The sequence below is a fragment of the Muscardinus avellanarius genome (genome assembly GCF_963383645.1).
Source record: "Muscardinus avellanarius genome assembly, chromosome: X".
NCBI classification, from domain to species: Eukaryota; Metazoa; Chordata; class Mammalia; order Rodentia; family Gliridae; genus Muscardinus; species Muscardinus avellanarius.
Genome location: NC_137792.1, coordinates 82,446,441 through 82,464,722, shown reverse-complemented (window position 1 = coordinate 82,464,722; position 18,282 = coordinate 82,446,441). Strand labels below are relative to the sequence as shown.

Here is an 18,282-nt window from a genome sequence, read left to right as displayed (position 1 = left end):
CATTGGTCATTTTGACAATTATGTGGCATGGGGATCCTCTTCTCTGATCCTATCTAAAGGGAGTTCTATAAGTTTCCTGGACCTGTGTATCGACCTTTTGCTCTTAGTTTGGAAATTTTTCTGCTATTATTTCCTTGAGGAGATTATGGATCCCTTTGGTTTCATCTTCTTTTCCCTCTGTTCTGATTATTCTTAGGTTAACTCTTTTAAGATGGTCCCATATTTCTTCAGTGTCAAATTCCTGCTGTTGGATCTTTCTTTCTAAATTATAAACTATGCATTCATTTTTGGAGTGATCATCTTCTAGCAGCGAGATTCTATTCTCTATGTGGTCTAATCAATTTTTAATAGTTTGAATTGATGCCTTTACTTCAGTTATTGCATCTTTTATTTTTTACACTGTCTCTAAATTCTTTTTGAAGGTCCTGTAATATTTCTACATTATATTCCTGATTTGATCTTCTGGAGATCTCTGAATTTCTGTGTTATCAGGTTCTGATGTTGTGGGGTTGTGGATGTTCATTGTTCCATTGTTATTCCTCTTTCCCATGATCTCAGAAGTTTGCACCTTCTTTCGGTTCTTCCCTCAGTTACCACGACTTCATTTAAGGTGCTCTGGATCTCAAGTCTGTGGTAATCTCAGCTGCCACTACTCCGTTACTGGGTTGTATCTCAAAGTCTCAGACCCAGGGAGTTAATTGATGTTGCACAACACTGTGGAGGAAGCTGTGACTAGGATGTGGTGTCTCTGCCACCACTACTTCTTCACTGGGTTGGGCTGCAAAATCTCAGACCCAGGGAGATTATTAAAGCTGTGCAAGTGCCTGGGGGTGCAGTGCTGGGATTTCTCCCTTAAGGGCGACAATTTCACTTACAGTTGTTTTCTGCACTGATTTGGAGCTGTCGCCAGAGTGGTGAACTCGCCACCCCCTTCTGGCAATATGGCACTGCTGGCATGCCCTTGGCCATGAGGCTGGCATATTTCTCTTCTGGTTTTGAGCTCCTTTCTGAGTCCCTGGAGAGCATGATGCGCTTTGCCACTGGAAGATTTAGATGTTCTTTGCACTGAAAGAACTGCTGAATTACACCCGAATGATCCGCAGCTGCTCTCTTCAGCTCCTTGTTTACCTTTCCTCTCTGGAGCCTGGTGCTGTGAGGCAAGATGGCTCCGGTGCAGGTCCGCCACTGCAATGCGGGCTGGTTTCTTTTCTGCTCTCTGTTTGTTCTTCTAGTCTTCTTTTTCTCTGCCTTTGTATTTACAGCTTTTATTTCTCTGCTGATAGTGTTTTCTGGCTATGAAAAGAGCTGATTTTGTGGCAATAGAGATCAAGTGTTAGCAGGACTCATAAACGCTGCTTTTCTCAGTTGCCAACTTCCAGGAAGTCTGTCATGATATCACCTTTTTCATCTCCTATTTTCATTCTTTACTTTTTGAAACAGGGTCTCACTGAGCTGCAAAGGCCCTCACTAAATATCTGAGGCTGGTGCCAGCTGTGGTGGTGCAAACCTGTAATCCCAGCATTTGGGAGGCAGTGAATGGAAGATCACGGTTTTCAGACAGCCTCAGCTACTTTGTGAGGCCCTTTGCAACTCAATGAGATTCTGTTTCAAAAAAATAAATAATAAAAAATCAGGGCTGGGGTGTTGCTCAGAGGTAGAATGCCCCTGGGTTCCATCCCAAGTACCACAAAAAAAAAATAGCTGAGGCTCTCTGCAAACCAAGATCGTCCTGTCTCAGCCTCCCAAATTCTGGGTTTACAAGCATGTGCCACCACACCTGACTCTACAATGTACTTTTAAACGCATCCCAAAAATAAATCAGATTAATGGATGGATAGGAAAATATTAAGAGTAAAATCTGAGTCATGATTTTATGGGTGTTCACTGTATATTTCCTTCAACTTTTCTGTATATTTGAATTTTTATGTTAAAATGTTGGGGGAACTCTAAAGATGGGGAGAAGAATTATTTCCACTTCTTTATCAATAGAAATCTGGCATCAGCACACTGAGGGCTGTCACTCTAAAAGTCACTGAGCAGCAATAAGTAGGCAAAAGGTAGCCAACAGAAGTAGCAGCAATTTATGAATGAAGGTCCCAGAAGACAGCAATACCCAATGGATTTGGTGGTGCCCAGGTGAACATGGCTTAGGTGTGAACCCTTGGGAGACTACTTCAGGAGAGTTTGGTTGTAGAGACACCAGATGGTAGCCAGAGCAAGTTAAAAAGAAAATGGTGGATGCTATGCAGATGTCAAGACTCATTTGCTGACACATGTTAGAAGTATCATGGGGTTTGTTCCATAATATACAATCAAGCTTTCACTCATTGTTATTTCTGTAAACCATAAATATCTAAAGTACTCATAACTAGAATCTGAAGCAATTTGTTATATTTGGCATGTTAAACCAAAGAAAATATTTTTAGAGTTTTCATTAGGGTCAAGCTTATTTAACATTTTCCATTTACATAAATCATTATATTTTTACTCAATGAAGAAAGACTGTAAATATAGATAAATGGAAAAAGTAGTTGCTTGAAGTTGTCACCCATGTTTTTTCATGCTGCTGCTACACTAAATAAAGACACGGACACTAAAATAGAAGAATATGTATTTTCTCCATCCTGCCTACAGTTTCAGAGACTATAAATTAGTTTCACATTCAAGGCTTTGTTGATTGCTACTAAATGATCCTGGGGAAGGGACTTTCAATTTCATCATTAGCACTCTAACAGACATGGTGAGTTAGAAATACATGATATCCCATAATCATAATTTCTCTTCCATATCTTTCCAGGGTTTTACTGACATTTCTCTGGAAAGAGTCATGCATGGGGGAGCCAATATTACGGGTTTCCAGATTGTCAACAATGAAAACCCCATGGTTCAGCAGTTCATCCAACGCTGGGTGAGACTGGATGAGAGAGAATTTCCTGAAGCAAAGAATGCACCACTAAAGGTAATATTCCATGGCATATAAAAACCTAAGCCCAGATTTCAAAGCATCTCAATATGGTCTTTACATATTTATGTCCATCCTGTGATCAAGTGGTCTTCCCTCAGAAGTGATTCAAAGATGCTTAAAAAAAGCAACTACAGGTTATACTGCATTTGAAAATTAAATCCCCAAATAAAGAATGTATAGAAAATGAGCTCTTCTAAAATTCAGTGCTTTGGAATCCATTCACTTAATTTTTCATGAATTTCATTTGTAGTATGCTTATAATAATTTACAATATTATGAGTACCTGAGGCAAGCAAAGGGTGAAGGCAGTGGGAATAGGTAAGAAAGATTGATAGGCTGAAATAGAAAATTAGATTGTACATTATTTATGTGATTGCTGTGTGTTAATAAGTTCCATGAATATCAGAACACCCAAGTGAATTAGGATCTAATACTGAGGATAGACATATCAGTATATACACACATATATAGAGAGAAAACAGAAATGTTTGTCTGCCTGAAAAAGTATTTTTAAAATAATTATCTAAGCTGTTCGTTTTCAAAAAATCAATATACTTTTTAAAGCAGAAAGTTATTCTTAAAGTCCACATTTTCATATGGGTTTTTCTATGGCTAAAAATATTATTTAAAACTCAGGAATTAAAACGAATAAATTAGGGGGAAATTATTCATGTTACACAAATGATCCTTCAAATACATTTTTAAGTAACTCATTTCCTCAATGCATTGATTCAAGTACAAAGCTGACTTTAAATTCTTCCTTCCTGGTATAGTGAATGTATGTACCATGCTGAGTTATACAACAAGAGATCAAGTAGCATCAAGATCTTCCCTCAAATGAAAAGTGAGAGAAAATCTGCCATCTTATGGTTTCAAGATACTAATCTTCACATCATTTCTGCTCTGGCAAGAATAGAATAAGGAATAACAGCAGAGAACACACACCAAAGAGATACATTCTATACTATCTGTGCAGATTCACTTTAAATGAGTAACATCAGAACTTAATACAAGTGTTTTGGTTAGATATCCAGAAGTGGTATTGCTGGATCATATAGTAAATTCGTTTCTATTCTTCTGAGGATTCTCCATGCAATACATTGTTGATGGGATTGCAAATTAATGAAACCACTTGGAAAAACAGTATGGAGGATCCTCAGAAGAATGGGAACAAACTTACCATATGATCCAGCAATATCACTTCTGGGTATCTAGCCAAAAGAAAGGAAACCAAACTACCAAACTAATGCATGCGTATCTTTGTTCATAGCCACACTATTCACAATTGCCAAAATATGGAACCAGCCAAGATGTTCATCAACAAATAAATGGATTACAACACTATGGGATATGTACACAATGTAATTTTACTAAGCCATAAAAAACACAATTGCAGTATTTACAGGGAAATGAATGGACCTGGAGGACATTATGCTAAGTGAGATTAGTCAGTCACAAAAAATAAAAAATATGTGAAATCTAGGTAGAAATTGGTCATAGGAGGAACTCTAGATGAAGGAGATTCTATAGATGAGCAAATAAGACAACCTGAGAGAATGGTAGGCGGAAAGAGGAAAATCCTTTAATGTGCATTATGTACTTTAACAAACGTATCAAAGTCAATCACTAAACCAAACATTAGGAGGATAGGGGGAGGGAATGGGGCCAGAATTGGGTAAGGGCTAATTGTGTGATGTGTGCATATATGTCTCAACCATCTTGTATCTCATTAAGATGTATGACTACAATGCACCAATAAAACATTTTTTTAAAAGAACATAGTACAAGTGAGACCTTACATTATACAGTGGTATGTTCTAGAACAGTTGTAAGTTTAACATTTTTCTTCATTCAGCTAAGTCATATACTAGTTAATGGTCATAATGATTATATATGCCTGATATTTTATAGAAAAGTCCTGTTAAAATTTTTTCTCTCCACAAGATCAGACCACAAATCATAATTTTAATAAATATGCCACAATTCCAAAGAAGAATACTTTGTAAACAAATCTTTTTATCTTTATCCTCACACTATATTTAGGTGAACTTACTCAAATTCAGATTTTTATGAAACTGTTTTTGGATTCTCAGTTTTAGCACATAATAGGAAAAATTCATTTACTCAACATTTTATGGAGTGTCTTCAATGTGCCACGCACTATGTTAGATAAAAGGAAATGGATAATGATAAAAATATAAAAACAATACAGCAAAGCAGTTTATTCCTACTCTGAACTTGGAGAACTTTCAGAAAAGAGAAGGAAAACAATTTCATGTTTGGATTATCCATGGTAACACCTAATATATACAATGTAAAATTCTAGAACCTACTGAGAAGAAATATTCAGGCTTTTAGGTAAAAGTCTTCCAAATAACTTGAGAAACAGGAATGCGTAAATAGATACAACTTTCAGTTTACTTTTTCTTAGTACTAGTTATCATAGAATCTTGAATCAATTAGACAAAAAGGCCACTTTAAATTTTATGTATACAGTTATGCGTGAAGGCACATGCCTATAATCTCAGTACTTTGGAAGCTGAGACAAGGAGGATTGTTCGCTCAAGGACAGCCTCAGAAACCTAGTGAGACTCTCAGCAACTTAGCAAGATCCTTTTTCAAAACAGAAACTAAAAATAGATGGAGGTGACCGGGCGTGGTGGCACACACTTGTAATCCCAGCATTTGGGAAGCTGAGACCTGAGGATTGTGGTTCGTGAACAGCCTCAGCTACTTAGTGAGGCCTTCTGCAACTTAGTTGAGACCCTGTTTCAAAATAAAGAATAAAAAATAGGGCAGAGGGTGTAGCTGTGATGTCAAATGCCTCTGTGTTCCATCCCCAGATGGGGGTGTATCCCAGAGGCACAAAGCCCCAGGATTCAAAATCCCCAGTACCAAAAAATTTGAGGTACAAAGAATATACCACAATGAAACTCACTATTCTACAAAATTAATATGCAGCAGTGAATTTTTGCCAGATTTCCATATTTTAGGAAGAGAGGTTCCAAAGATATTTGTCATAGTTTAAAATGGTTATGTCATAGGAAATAATTAAAATATTTTAATCCTATTATGTAGCTTGGTAAAAAGGAAACATGATAAAATGTGACTAGAAGCTAAACATTGTCTAAAAATTGATATATGATATTTTTATCAGAAAACAAAATTATCTTTAAAATCCTGATGCATAAATTATATTTTATAAATACTTCATTTTGAGTTTTTTAAAGGGGGAATTCTCATACATAAGTGAGTAGAAACTAAATAAATTAGAAAATTACATAGCTCTTTTGGCATGGCTTAGGATGGACTACATTAAGACTGCTGGCAATTTATCTAGTTGGTTGGAAAGAAAACCACCATTATGGTGTCTTTTTGTGTGCTAGGATGAACATACACAAAGATTTTTTGACATATGCCTCCTGTTATAGTCATACTTGATTATTTGCTTCTGAAAGAAAAGTAACATGAGAAAACAATGTATTCACTCTCAATAGGGTTTGGATATACTGCGTATAGAGAGAAATCCTCCTAGGATATTTTGCTACATTAAAAAAAGAAGTCAGGAAGACTCCATATTCTAGAAGTATATGCCAAGCTTCCAAAACAGGGATCATCTTATTTTAATTACACTTTGTTGATTAATTTACTGAAGAAGCAGCTACCATTTCAAATTATAAATAATAAAATTTCTTGTATTAAGTGACTGGCCTCATCCCCAATGGAGCATATCAATAAGTAAATCCAAGTAATAGAAAATAAGTATCCTTTCCTGAAAGAGGTAGCATCATGAAGTATTGCCTACAAATTGTCAATGTTATCAGATTTAAAACTCAATAACATTTGCAATTTTCTGCAATTGTAAACTAGCTTTGGTTTTTGCTACCCCCCCCAGAAAACAAAAACTGATTTATTACTGGCCAGAGGTCTTAGAAACATGAACCAGACAGAAATGATTAATGTCTTCCTCCAAATTAATTTCAAGCTATCTAACTTGGCTATTTCCATTTTCCCCTAAGTAAACACCAGTTCTGAATTTTCTATTACAAACTGCAATAACCCAGTCTTGCTTTAGGATATGCAGTTTCCTTTCCAATAGATAAGTGCCATCCTTCAACTTCACATGCATTTTTTCCCATAAAGGACCTAATCTTTTAGTAGTCAGTATGAAACACAGTATTGAGAGCAGGAGAACGACTCCCTTAAGTCATTTGATCTTAGTAATCTTAACACCTGCATGTATAAGGTAAAAAGCATCATTCTTGAATGAATCAAAGTCTGGCTAATCAAAAGAGATCTTGACTAAAATAATTAAAAGAACTTCAGTTTTGGAGATGAATAAAAACTATATGGAAGAAACAAGGAAAGTTTTGAGGATGTCACTTGACATATTTTATTTTCCATGCATCCATTTTAGTATACATCTGCATTGACACATGACGCAATATTGGTCATAGCAGAAGCTTTCCGCTACCTGAGGAGGCAGCGAGTGGATGTGTCCCGGAGAGGCAGTGCTGGAGACTGCTTGGCAAATCCTGCTGTGCCCTGGAGCCAAGGAATTGATATTGAGAGAGCCCTGAAAATGGTAAGAAAAAAACACACAGACACACATATGCACGTGCACGCATGCACATACACAAACACACATACACAAAATGGGCTATTGGGCTGGAGGAGCCTTATAAAGACACAAAAAGATAAGACCTCAATCTGGAAAGATGACATACTAAACAGAATGGACTCAGTCTATTGGATCTCAGTGTGGGAAAGATGAATATGGATATTTATTCACCCAAATCTAGAAATCCAAAAGTAGCAGGTTCTACCTTGAAGTTTGAAAAAATGGTAAACTGGAGGCAATTATTTAGTTCTGTTCTATACTGTGGATAGCAAATAGAACTTAGTCCTCTCAAAATCACTTTGCATTAAAGATGTAAAAAGTTTCAAGCTTTCAAACCTTGCAGAACTATGACATTCCTTATGGAGACTGGGTATTTTACAAGATGCTCCTAATGAACAACACCATCCTCAGGCTCATCAGACAAATTTATTAGCCTTAAGGGATTGTAAAACTAAGCCAGTGTAATAGTATTTCTCTTATCAAGAAGAAAATTTACATCATTCTACACAATGGAATGCAGAAACATGATACATTTCTAAGCATACTTAAAAGGCTTTTGCTCAACGTTCCAAAGAAAACGCCTAAAGAAATCAGATGCTTTCTCTAATATGTGAAAGCTAGGGACAAAATGGGCCATAGGAAGAACTCCAAACAAAGAAGGAAGTACTATAGATGGAAAATAAGGTGACTTAACTGAGGGGATGGGAGAAGGATGAGGGAAATTCTCTAATGTTCATGATATATATTAACAAACATTTCAAAATCAATCACTAAGCCAAACACGAGAAGGAGGGAGGGGGAGAGAATGGGGTGGGAAATGGGTAAGGGCTAATTGGGTGATATGGGCATGTATGCTTCCACTGTCTTGTACTCCATTAAAATGCATGACTACAATGCACCAATAAAAAAAATTTTTAAAGAAAAGTACAAGGAATCAATGGACAGGCAGTCAAATAGGTCACTTATTTTTAGTATTTACTGGGTAGGTGGTCATTTAAGGCTTCAAGCAGTGTCCTGTGAACAGATTCTATTATTTACACCTAGAGATAGCATCACCAGCTCATTGCAACTTTCCAAAAAAGAGCACATTCCTGAATATTTTACTTTATGTCTGCCACATGTACCTGCATACATTAAAATGAGCCTTCAAGAGTACAAGCACCTCTTTCCCTATATCCTCACAATGCTGTGTGCATGTGTCACTATCACTATGATTTACATTATGATATGAGACTATAATACACCAAAAAATATAAAAAGAGTACAAGAATTTCTTATTTCTACCCAATTAACCTGATGTCTGGGACATTCAAATCAACAAAGATATGGGCAATGATAAGATAATTATGTGTATAATCCAGCAATGGCCTCATAAGGAACATTGTTTTGTGTAGTTGGCTCTCTTGCTACTGACACTAATTTGCCAAGTTGGAAGCATTCAATCAAAAGGGGTTAGTATCCCCTGTGTCTCTCTCCAAGAAAGAGATACGCCTCATCCTTCCATCATGCATATTTTTATGTCATTATGTCAGTTCCCTAACAAATGTCCTAAGTGTAGTTTTATGGAGGTAGCACTGCATTATTTTGAAGAGCAGTTAATTAAATTCAACCTTCCGAGCAGTTACGAGATTTGTATTGTCAGATGAAATATAATGATGAGTGAAATATAAAACTCTCTCAGAGTGAATCAAAAGCAGTTTTCATCAACAAAACCTCAAGGGGCAAGACCCAACATCTCCAATTGATTCCCCATTCATGACACAAATAACAACCTCCTCCATATAGAAAACTAGCCACCAGAATAAAAAAATAAGAAATTAATGTGGCTAGAATAAATGAGATTGGTCATAATAGTACACATAAAATTTTCTGCAACTCTAACTCACTGATCAATCTCAAGTTAGGAGACAGGTAGTAAACTTTTTCCATAGGCATTGATGATTCAAATACTCAACAGGAAGAATTTTTCACCACTTTTTATTTATTTATTTATTTATTTATTTATTTATTTATTTTTATTTTTTATAGTTTTTTATTTATTTTATTGGTGCACTGTATTCATACATCATAGTGGGATACAAACTTTTGTAGACATACATGCACACATCGCCCAGTCAGCCCCCACCTGATCCCCACCCCATTCTCTCCCCATCCCTTCCTCCCATGCTTGGCTTAGTGGTTGACATCTAGTATTATAGCAATTTATCCAAAATTAAAAATGATAATCTCACATAACAGTTTCATTTGTCTGATATCAAGCTTTTGATGACTTAAAGATAACATTTCATTATTTTTTACTTTCTTTCTTACCAGAGAATATTTTTTTCTATTTTTTAGGTGAAACTATCATATATTTATATATTTATTTTTCAGAAAAAAAATCTATCCTAATATGGAATATGGACTCTAGATACTCAAAACGATCTTGAAAAAGAACAAAGCTAGAAGATATATATTTTCTGATTTCAAACCATATAAAGCTACAATAATTGAAACAGTGTAGTAGTATTCTAAAGGCAGATATATAAACCATTGGAGTTAAATAAAAGCCTAGAGCTAAATTCTTCCCTATATTGTCAAGTTATTTTTGACAAGGTTTCCACAAACATTTGGTGGTGGAAATAATAATCTTTTAACTAAATATTGTTGAAACATAATAATTACATGGAAAAGAATAAAGTTGGACCCTTACCTAATCCCATATACAAATATTAACACAAATTAGATAAAAGACCTAAATATAAATCTTAAGACTATAAACTTTTAGGAGAAAATCTGGGTCATACAACTTCACAACATTGAAATTGGCAGTGATTTCTTGGATATGATTTCAGTGGCACAGGCAACAGAAGAGTATACAAATTCCCTAAAAAATAAAAAAAATATATTGTATTTCCAAAGACAATGTAAACAGAGTTAACAGTTACTAATAGAATGGAATAAAATATTTCCAAATGCTATATCTGAAGGTATATTAATATTCCAACTAGAAATCCTAAAAATTAACAACAATAAAGGCAAACAATACCATTTAGAGATAGGCAAAAGACTAACATAAGTAATGAATCTCCACAGATAACCAATCTTAGTTGACTGTTGGATGGAAAATCTTGTTTCTCTGGTTCTGGTGTGTGTTACCTATTTCTTCTTTGTAGTTAATCTCTTTGAGTATTTTCTCTAGTGCTGGTTTTGAAGACATAAATTCCTTCAGTTTCTGTTTGTCATGGAAGCTTCTTATTTCTCCATCTAATTTGATAGAAAGTTTTGCTGGGTAGGAAATTTTTGGCTGAAAGTTGTTTTCTTTCAGAGTTTGGAATATGTTACTCCAAGCCCTTCTGGCTCTCATGACTTGGTTTGGGAAGTCTGGAGTGATTCTAATTGGTTTGCCTCTGAATGTCACTTGGCCCTTTGTTTTTGTTGCCTTTAAGATTCTCTGCTTGGCTTCCACATTGGTCATTTTGACAATTGTGTGCCGTGGGGATCCTCTTCTCCGATCCTGTCTAAAGGGAGTTCTATAAGTTTCCTGGGCCTGTGTATCAACCTCTTGCTCTATGTTTGGAAAATTTTCTGCTATTACTTCCTTGAAGAGATTGTTGATCCCTTTGGTTTCACTTACTTTTCCCTCCTCTATTCCAATTATTCTTAGGTTAGCTCTCTTAAAATGGACCCATATTTCTTCAATATCAGATTCCTGCTGTCGGATATTTTTTCCTAGATTAGAAACTATGCGTTCATTTTTGGAATGATCATCTTCTAAGAGCAAGATTCTGTTCTCCATGTGGTCTAATCGGTTTTTTGTGCTTTGAATTGAGGCCTTTACTTCATTAATTGCATCCTTTATCTCTTTTTGTCTCTCTCTGAGTTCTTTTCGAAGCACCTCTATTATTTCTACAGTTATTTTCCTGATTTGATCTTCTAGAAATCTCTGATTTTCTGTTTTATCGGGTTCTGATGTTGTGGGGTTGTGGGCATTCATTGCTCCAGTATTATTCCTCTTTCCCATGATTTTGGAAGTTTGTGCCTTCTCTGGGTTCTTCCCTTGAGTCACTATGACTTCACTTAAGGTGTTCTGGATCTCGAGTCAGTAGTATCTCAGACCCCACTACTCCTTTACTGGGTTGTATCACAGAGTCTCTGACCCAGGGAGTCGATAGAGGCTGCTTTAGACTGTGGGGGATGCCAGGTTACACGTTCTCCTATGGTGTGATATATCTGCCATTGCCCCTCCCCCACTGGGTCAAGTCCCAGGGAGTACAGTACTGGGATTTATCCTCTGTGGCCCGCAATTTGACTCACTGTTCTTGAGTACGCAGATGTAGCTGTACTGGATTCGGTGAATTCTCTGCTGCTGCCGCCGGTGGCAATATGGCGCCGCTGCTACGCCCTTGGCCGTGAGGCTGGCGTGTTTCTTCTTGGTTTTGATTTCCACTCTGAATCCCTGTGGCGTGTGCTGAGCTCAGCCACTGGGATCTTTAGATTTTACCTGCGGCGAGAAATCCCGCCTGGCTGTTCCGCAGCGGCTCACCTCGGCTTGCTGTAGCCGTCCGGTGAATTTGCCGCTGCCACCGGCAGTATGGCGCTGCTGCCGCGTCCTCGGGCGTGAGGCTGGTGTATCTTCTCTGTGGCTCTGAGCTCTGTTCTCAGTCTGCTTTCTCTCTGGAGCCTGGTGATTTTTTTGTTTCTCTGGTGATGGTGTTTTCTGGCTATGAAAGGCGCTGATTTTGTGGTAATGGAGATTGGTTGTTAGCGGGGCTCTTAAGCCCCGCTTTTCTCGGTCCTCTTCACCACTTTTTATAGGCTATCTTCTTTCTACTGCTGCAGAGTGTCTGGAAAGCCCAACCTTTTCCAAAAGTAGAAAGTGCCTCAATAAAACTGTACTGTTTAAAAGGACTGCAAGTGAGCTGGGCGTGGTGGCACTTGGGAGGCTGAGACAGGAGGATTGCACAGGTTCAAAGCCAGCCTCAGCTACTTAGTGAGGCTTTCAGCAACTTAGTGAGACCCTGTTTCCAAATAATATATATATAAAAAGGTCTGGGAGTATAGCCCGGAGGTAGAAAGCCTCTGGGTTCCACCCCCAGTACTACCAAAAATAAATAAATAAATAAAAGGACTGCAAGTGGAACTGGTCTAAAGTACCAAACGTTTTACTATGTTAAAAATTAGTCCCTTTTTTCTTGATTTAATTAAAAGTGAGATTGCATGATGTCAAAACATCTCTCATTGTGACTAGCATATAGTTGTTTCTCAATAAGTCATTTTTTCATGAAACAAATATGGAAAACAAAAGCACTGCCTCATAGAGGTTCCTAAGGGACTTGTTTTAATTAAAATATAACCAAACCTTGCATTTAGTAAATATTTATTGAAAATTTATGACTGTTTATCAGACCACATATTAGTAAGCAAACATAAAAGGAAATGAGGAGACCTCACATTTAAATTGGTAATATGTAAACAAATGCTTTAAAATATCTTTAAAATGGAGGAGCTACATGCAAATATGTGTAAAAGTATGAGTGTAGCATGTTTAAGTTGGACACTCATTGTTCGGAGGGGGAAGGGAAAGTGGTAAAGAGAGGGCACCAAGCACAATCTGAATGTATGGCATTTTTAATATGATCTACTTAAAAACTTAAAATTTAAAATTAAAAAAATAAAATACCTTAAAGTTACTTGCAAATTGGGCAATCATTCTACTCACAATCTACAAGTAGTGCAAAAAGCATCCTTAGCATTTTCTACTGAGATATTTGTCACATATTCAAAGCCATATCTATAAAGATATATTGAGCACTTGCTCTATACCAGGCACTGTATCTATTGCTGATAAAAAAAAGAATGCCTCTCATCTGGAGATCCTTCCTATTTAGTAGGGGAACCAGAAATACATTAGAGGATTAAAAAGTTATGCTTATGTTCCAAACAGGGTACAATAGATTCTTACCATTCCAGATCAGATGGTGAGAATTTTACTGTCATTTAACACCAGACCACATCCTTGAAACAGCTTCCTCTTTGCATGGTAGTCCAATGTTTACTGCTCACTAAACATTTGAATCATGGATTTTGGGATCTATTGTGAATATGCTAACTGTTTGATTCATAAATCATATTCAGATGAACTAAGTCTTTAGGAATATACAATTTTAATAAGACTAGAAACCTTTGGTATTTTCAGTAATGAAGGACTTCTTCAATATGGCATTGTCACTACCCTGCCTAACTCTCTTCCTACATTTCAATGCTCAAAGTATATTATGAAGAGTTTCCTGTGAATAGCAATATGCACCAGCCCCATCCTACTAGATGAGCAATTTCTATCTCAATAAGGTACTTTTCTTTAATTAGAAGTGTGATGCCACATTTTCTGCAAGCCTAGGCTAACAACAGTGCATAGGTTTGTTTCATCAGCTAGACAATCATCTTGTTCCCAGTTACATCAGAGCATTTCTCTTTCAACAGGAATTCCACAGTCTCTTTCTGATGGTCAGCAAGTTTCCTTTAAAATGTGTTCTCCAATCTTTGACATCAATTTTCTTTCTGTAGTATGAGCCCATTACCACCTCTGACTTCTATGACAGATTCCCATTTTCTATAACTGAAAGGAAAAGCATTCCATCTTTTTTATCCTAAGAAAATGAGACAGATTTTTTTCTTTGAAGAAGTCTTTGATGCTTACTTACAAGATGAATAATGCTTGTAGCTGACAGGAATAAAATATCTATAGAAGTTTTTTTCATCCAATGCCCCTTAAGTGTAAAATAAATAAAGAACTCTCTCCACTCTAGAGGTGACCTCTTACTAGTCCCTGATACTGAGCCCAGACCCAAGAAACATTGTAGCATACATTAATTCTGCATTTAGCATGCCAAACAGGTATTCAGGCTCCAGTGCCTCTATCTTTATTATCTAGTACACCATATTCTTGACCCCTTAGATTTAACAAATATCATCATTCTTTGGAGTATCCTTCCATGTCTTAGTGCTGCAACCTTTCTGTATGTGAGCATAGGTTAAATAAGAAAGAAATCTAATCCCTCTCATTTTGTAGCTGATAAATGTGTAACTCTGTCAAGAAGCAAGTAAATTCATTTTGGTTAATAATAATAATTCAGTCAAATGTATTGTTATGCTTACAATGTGTCCAGATCTATTCTAAATATTACATATGTATAGCTCAGTTAATCCTCCTAATGGATAGCTACTACTAGGAATTCATATTTTATGTATTAGAAACTGAGTACCAATGTCAATCTTAAAACCCTTTATGGGAAGGAGGGGAAATGGTACGTGTATGTATGTCACTATCACAAGGAACTACATTGTGATGTGAGACTAACGCACCAGTAAAAGTATGAAAATAAAAATAAATTAAGTGAAATAAAATAAATAAAAAGCACTAAGGACTATGTCTAAAATCATCTATTTAGTAAGTGGTGAAGTTAGAATATGAATCCAAGAACTCAAGAACCCATGTTGCTGAAATTAAATCATCTTCAGATATTGGGAACACGAAGACAAGACATGGCCATGGTTTCCTAGGAGCTAAATTCAAAAGAATGCATTAACCTAGTTCAGAGAATAACCTGAAGGTACTAATGGAAATGTCAAGTTTTTAAAAAGAGCTCTCACTATAACATAAAGGTAACTGCCTCTCACACCCACTCAACTCTTCATAACTAAAAGGCAAAATGAGAAAATACTGCAGAGGAAAGCTAGTGGATAAAGCTCAATGACTCAAGATTAAAATTCTCCAATATTTCAAGATATGTCAATGGATCACATCCCAAAGACCTAGAAGGTAATAATGCTTTTAATTTTAAATATTTATGTTTTTTTTTCCCTTTTGCCAGGTGCAAGTACAAGGAATGACTGGAAATGTCCAATTTGACACTTACGGACGTAGGACAAATTATACCATTGATGTGTATGAAATGAAAGTCACTGGCTCTCGAAAAGTAAGTACGCAAAACAGACATCCAAAGAAAAAAGTCCCTCAGAAGGTAACATTAGTTTGATGTGAAAAAAAAGGTGTTAAGAATACACACAACAGGAGGATCGCGCAGGTTCGAAGCCAGCCACGCGCGCTGGCTCAGGAGACCCTGTTTCCAAATATAAAATGTAAAAAGAGGTCTGGGAGTGTAGCCCAGAGGTAGAAGGGCTTCCAGGCTTCCAGGAACCCCAGTACCACCAAAAAAAAAACCACAAAATAAATTCCCACACATCATTTTTGCATTTCCATTTCATAAAGAGCATAGATGAGATGCACAGAATTGTTCTGTAATCAGAATGATCTGTTTACTAATTTTAACAACTTCCCACAATTAACAACTTCCCACAATTAAGGGACATAATCACACAACTTTCCACATAATCACACAACTTCCCACAATTAAGGGACATAATCACAAATTATATAGCATGTTATGTTATATTTATTTATCTTATTTATTTATCTTTTGTGGTACTGGGAAATGGAACCCAGTGGTCTTCTACCTCTGGTCTATACTCCCAGACCTATTTTATATTTTCTTTGGAAACAGAATCACTCTAAGTTACTGAGAGCCTCACTAAGTTGCTGAGGCTGTCTTCAAACCTGTGTGATACTCCTGTCTTAGCTTCCCAAGTACTGCGATTACAAGTGTGCCACCGTGCCTGGCTAGCATATTATATTTAAACAGAAACCTCCAAAGTACATGAGGTTTCAGCCCCTCCCAAAAAACAAAATGTGCAAAATAGGTATCCTTCCATTTTCCAACTCACCCAGCAAAAAGACTCTAGAAAAGTACCATCCTATGTATCTGAATTCTATATGACCAATTTGCTTCTTTCCTACTAATAGGTGTGCTATGGAGGAAAAGGGAATTTAAAGAAGGAACTCCCAAACATCCTACAGTCAGCTAAATTGTTTTACATAATATCAATATGGGTGAAGTGGGAATGGAACCCCCAGGATGAAGGAAGAGCACATCTGTGTGTCAGTGTTGGGGTTCTTTTTTTTTTTTTACAATACTGAGGATGGAACCCAGGGACATTCTACCTCTGAGTTACATCTCCAGCCCTATATTTTTAGTCTTTTTAAATTTTGAAACAGGGTGCTTGCTAAATAGCTGAGGCTGTCCACAAAATGTGATCCTCCAGTCTCAGCCTCACAAATGCTGGGATTACAAGTGTGAACCACCATGCTCAGCTAGCATTCGTGTTCTCACAGAAGTGACAAAGCAAATATATTATACCTGTAAAGTTCAAACTACTAAAAAAAAATCGGGTTTCATTATATAATAGCACTTGAATCCCATGCAGTATTTTTTGAGTGAAAAATAGGCATTCAGGTCAAATGTTTGCTTTTTCTAGGCTGGCTACTGGAATGAGTATGAAAGATTTGTGCCTTTCTCCGATCAGCAAATCAGCAATGACAGTGCATCAGCAGAGAATCGGACCATAGTAGTAACTACCATCCTGGTGAGTGTGGACATAAAATCGGTGGGTGTACAGCAAGACATCCATTTCCTGAAAAGCATTATTCAGCCAGTAGAAAACGTCTCAATCTCAAGTAGTGAAACTTCCAAAAGGGTAGTTTAGGAACCCCTCGAAGTATCTTGACATGATGATAAAGTGAAAAAAATAGGAATTCAGAACAGTTTCAAATAGCATCCCCCTCTTCTCGCCTGACACATTCCCATATGACTGATCTTTCATCTGGACTTGAATTATATTTCTTCATTGTGGGGGAGGCAATGCTGTATGGAGGAAGGAGTATATTAGGGTTCTAATATTAGATCTACCACTAACCTATGGAACTGTGCAAGTTGCAACTTCTCTGAGCCTCAGGTTTTTGCGTCTTTAAATTTATACAGTGGTAGTTATTTATAGTACTTTGATGTTAAGTAGCACTGCATTGTATATTTATAATGCATCAATAAAATTATTTTTAAAAACATTGAATGGGTATAACAGTATCACACTTATGTAAAAAAAAAAACCACTTCAGGACACAATTCATTGTATAAAGATTTTCCACAATATTCAAAGCACTTTTGAAAAGTGATGTAGTATTCTCAATTACTTTAAAGATATTTTCACAAAACCTGCTGTATTTATATTAAATGTAGCACTAACCTGGTTTAAAAACAAATATGGCACTAGGTCTGAAGCTCTGATTAACTGAATGAAGACTTGAATGAGGTTGGCCTTTCATTTAAACATATATATCAGCCGGGCGTGGTGGCAAATGCTTGTAATCCCCATGCTTGAGAGGCTGAGACAGGAGGATTGCCCAGGTTCAAAGCCAGCCTCAGCTACTTAGTGAGGCTGTCAACAACTTAGTGAGACCCTGTTTCTAAATAAAATATAAAATAGGTCTGGGAGTATAGCCCAGAGGTAGAAAGCCTCTGGGTTCCACCTCAGTACCACAAAAAATAAAAATAAAAAATAAACATATATATCAAACACTCAACTTGACCTATGTATTGTATTAAGTTCTTCAGATAAAAAATGAATAAGCCACAAATCCTGACCTCCCAAAGACTGCAGCACTTCCCTATGGCTTGCCTCAGCTGAATAATCCCTACTTGGTAAATCCTGAGAATTTAAAGCAGTTTGCTTTCATGTAACTAAGGGAGATACCTCTGCACAATTTGACTAAATCGAATACTTTAGAGGTGAAAAGTAGTCCTATCAATCTCTCAAAAAAAAT

At 36.6% G+C, this 18,282-nt stretch overlaps 1 protein-coding gene across 2 annotated transcripts in view; it reads left to right on the top strand.

Annotated features, from left to right (window-relative positions):
• GRIA3 (glutamate ionotropic receptor AMPA type subunit 3) overlaps positions 1-18,282 on the top strand; it is a gene marked incomplete at its 3' end in the record, with an annotated part of 379,180 nt that overhangs the window by 251,670 nt on the left and 109,228 nt on the right. For both annotated transcript variants that reach the window (XM_080718396.1, XM_080718397.1), the window contains exons 6-9: positions 2,798-2,959; positions 7,383-7,550; positions 15,440-15,544; positions 16,941-17,048. In XM_080718396.1, coding sequence (XP_080574522.1) covers positions 2,798-2,959; positions 7,383-7,550; positions 15,440-15,544; positions 16,941-17,048 — 543 coding nt within the window. The remainder of the gene's footprint in view (positions 1-2,797; positions 2,960-7,382; positions 7,551-15,439; positions 15,545-16,940; positions 17,049-18,282) is intronic.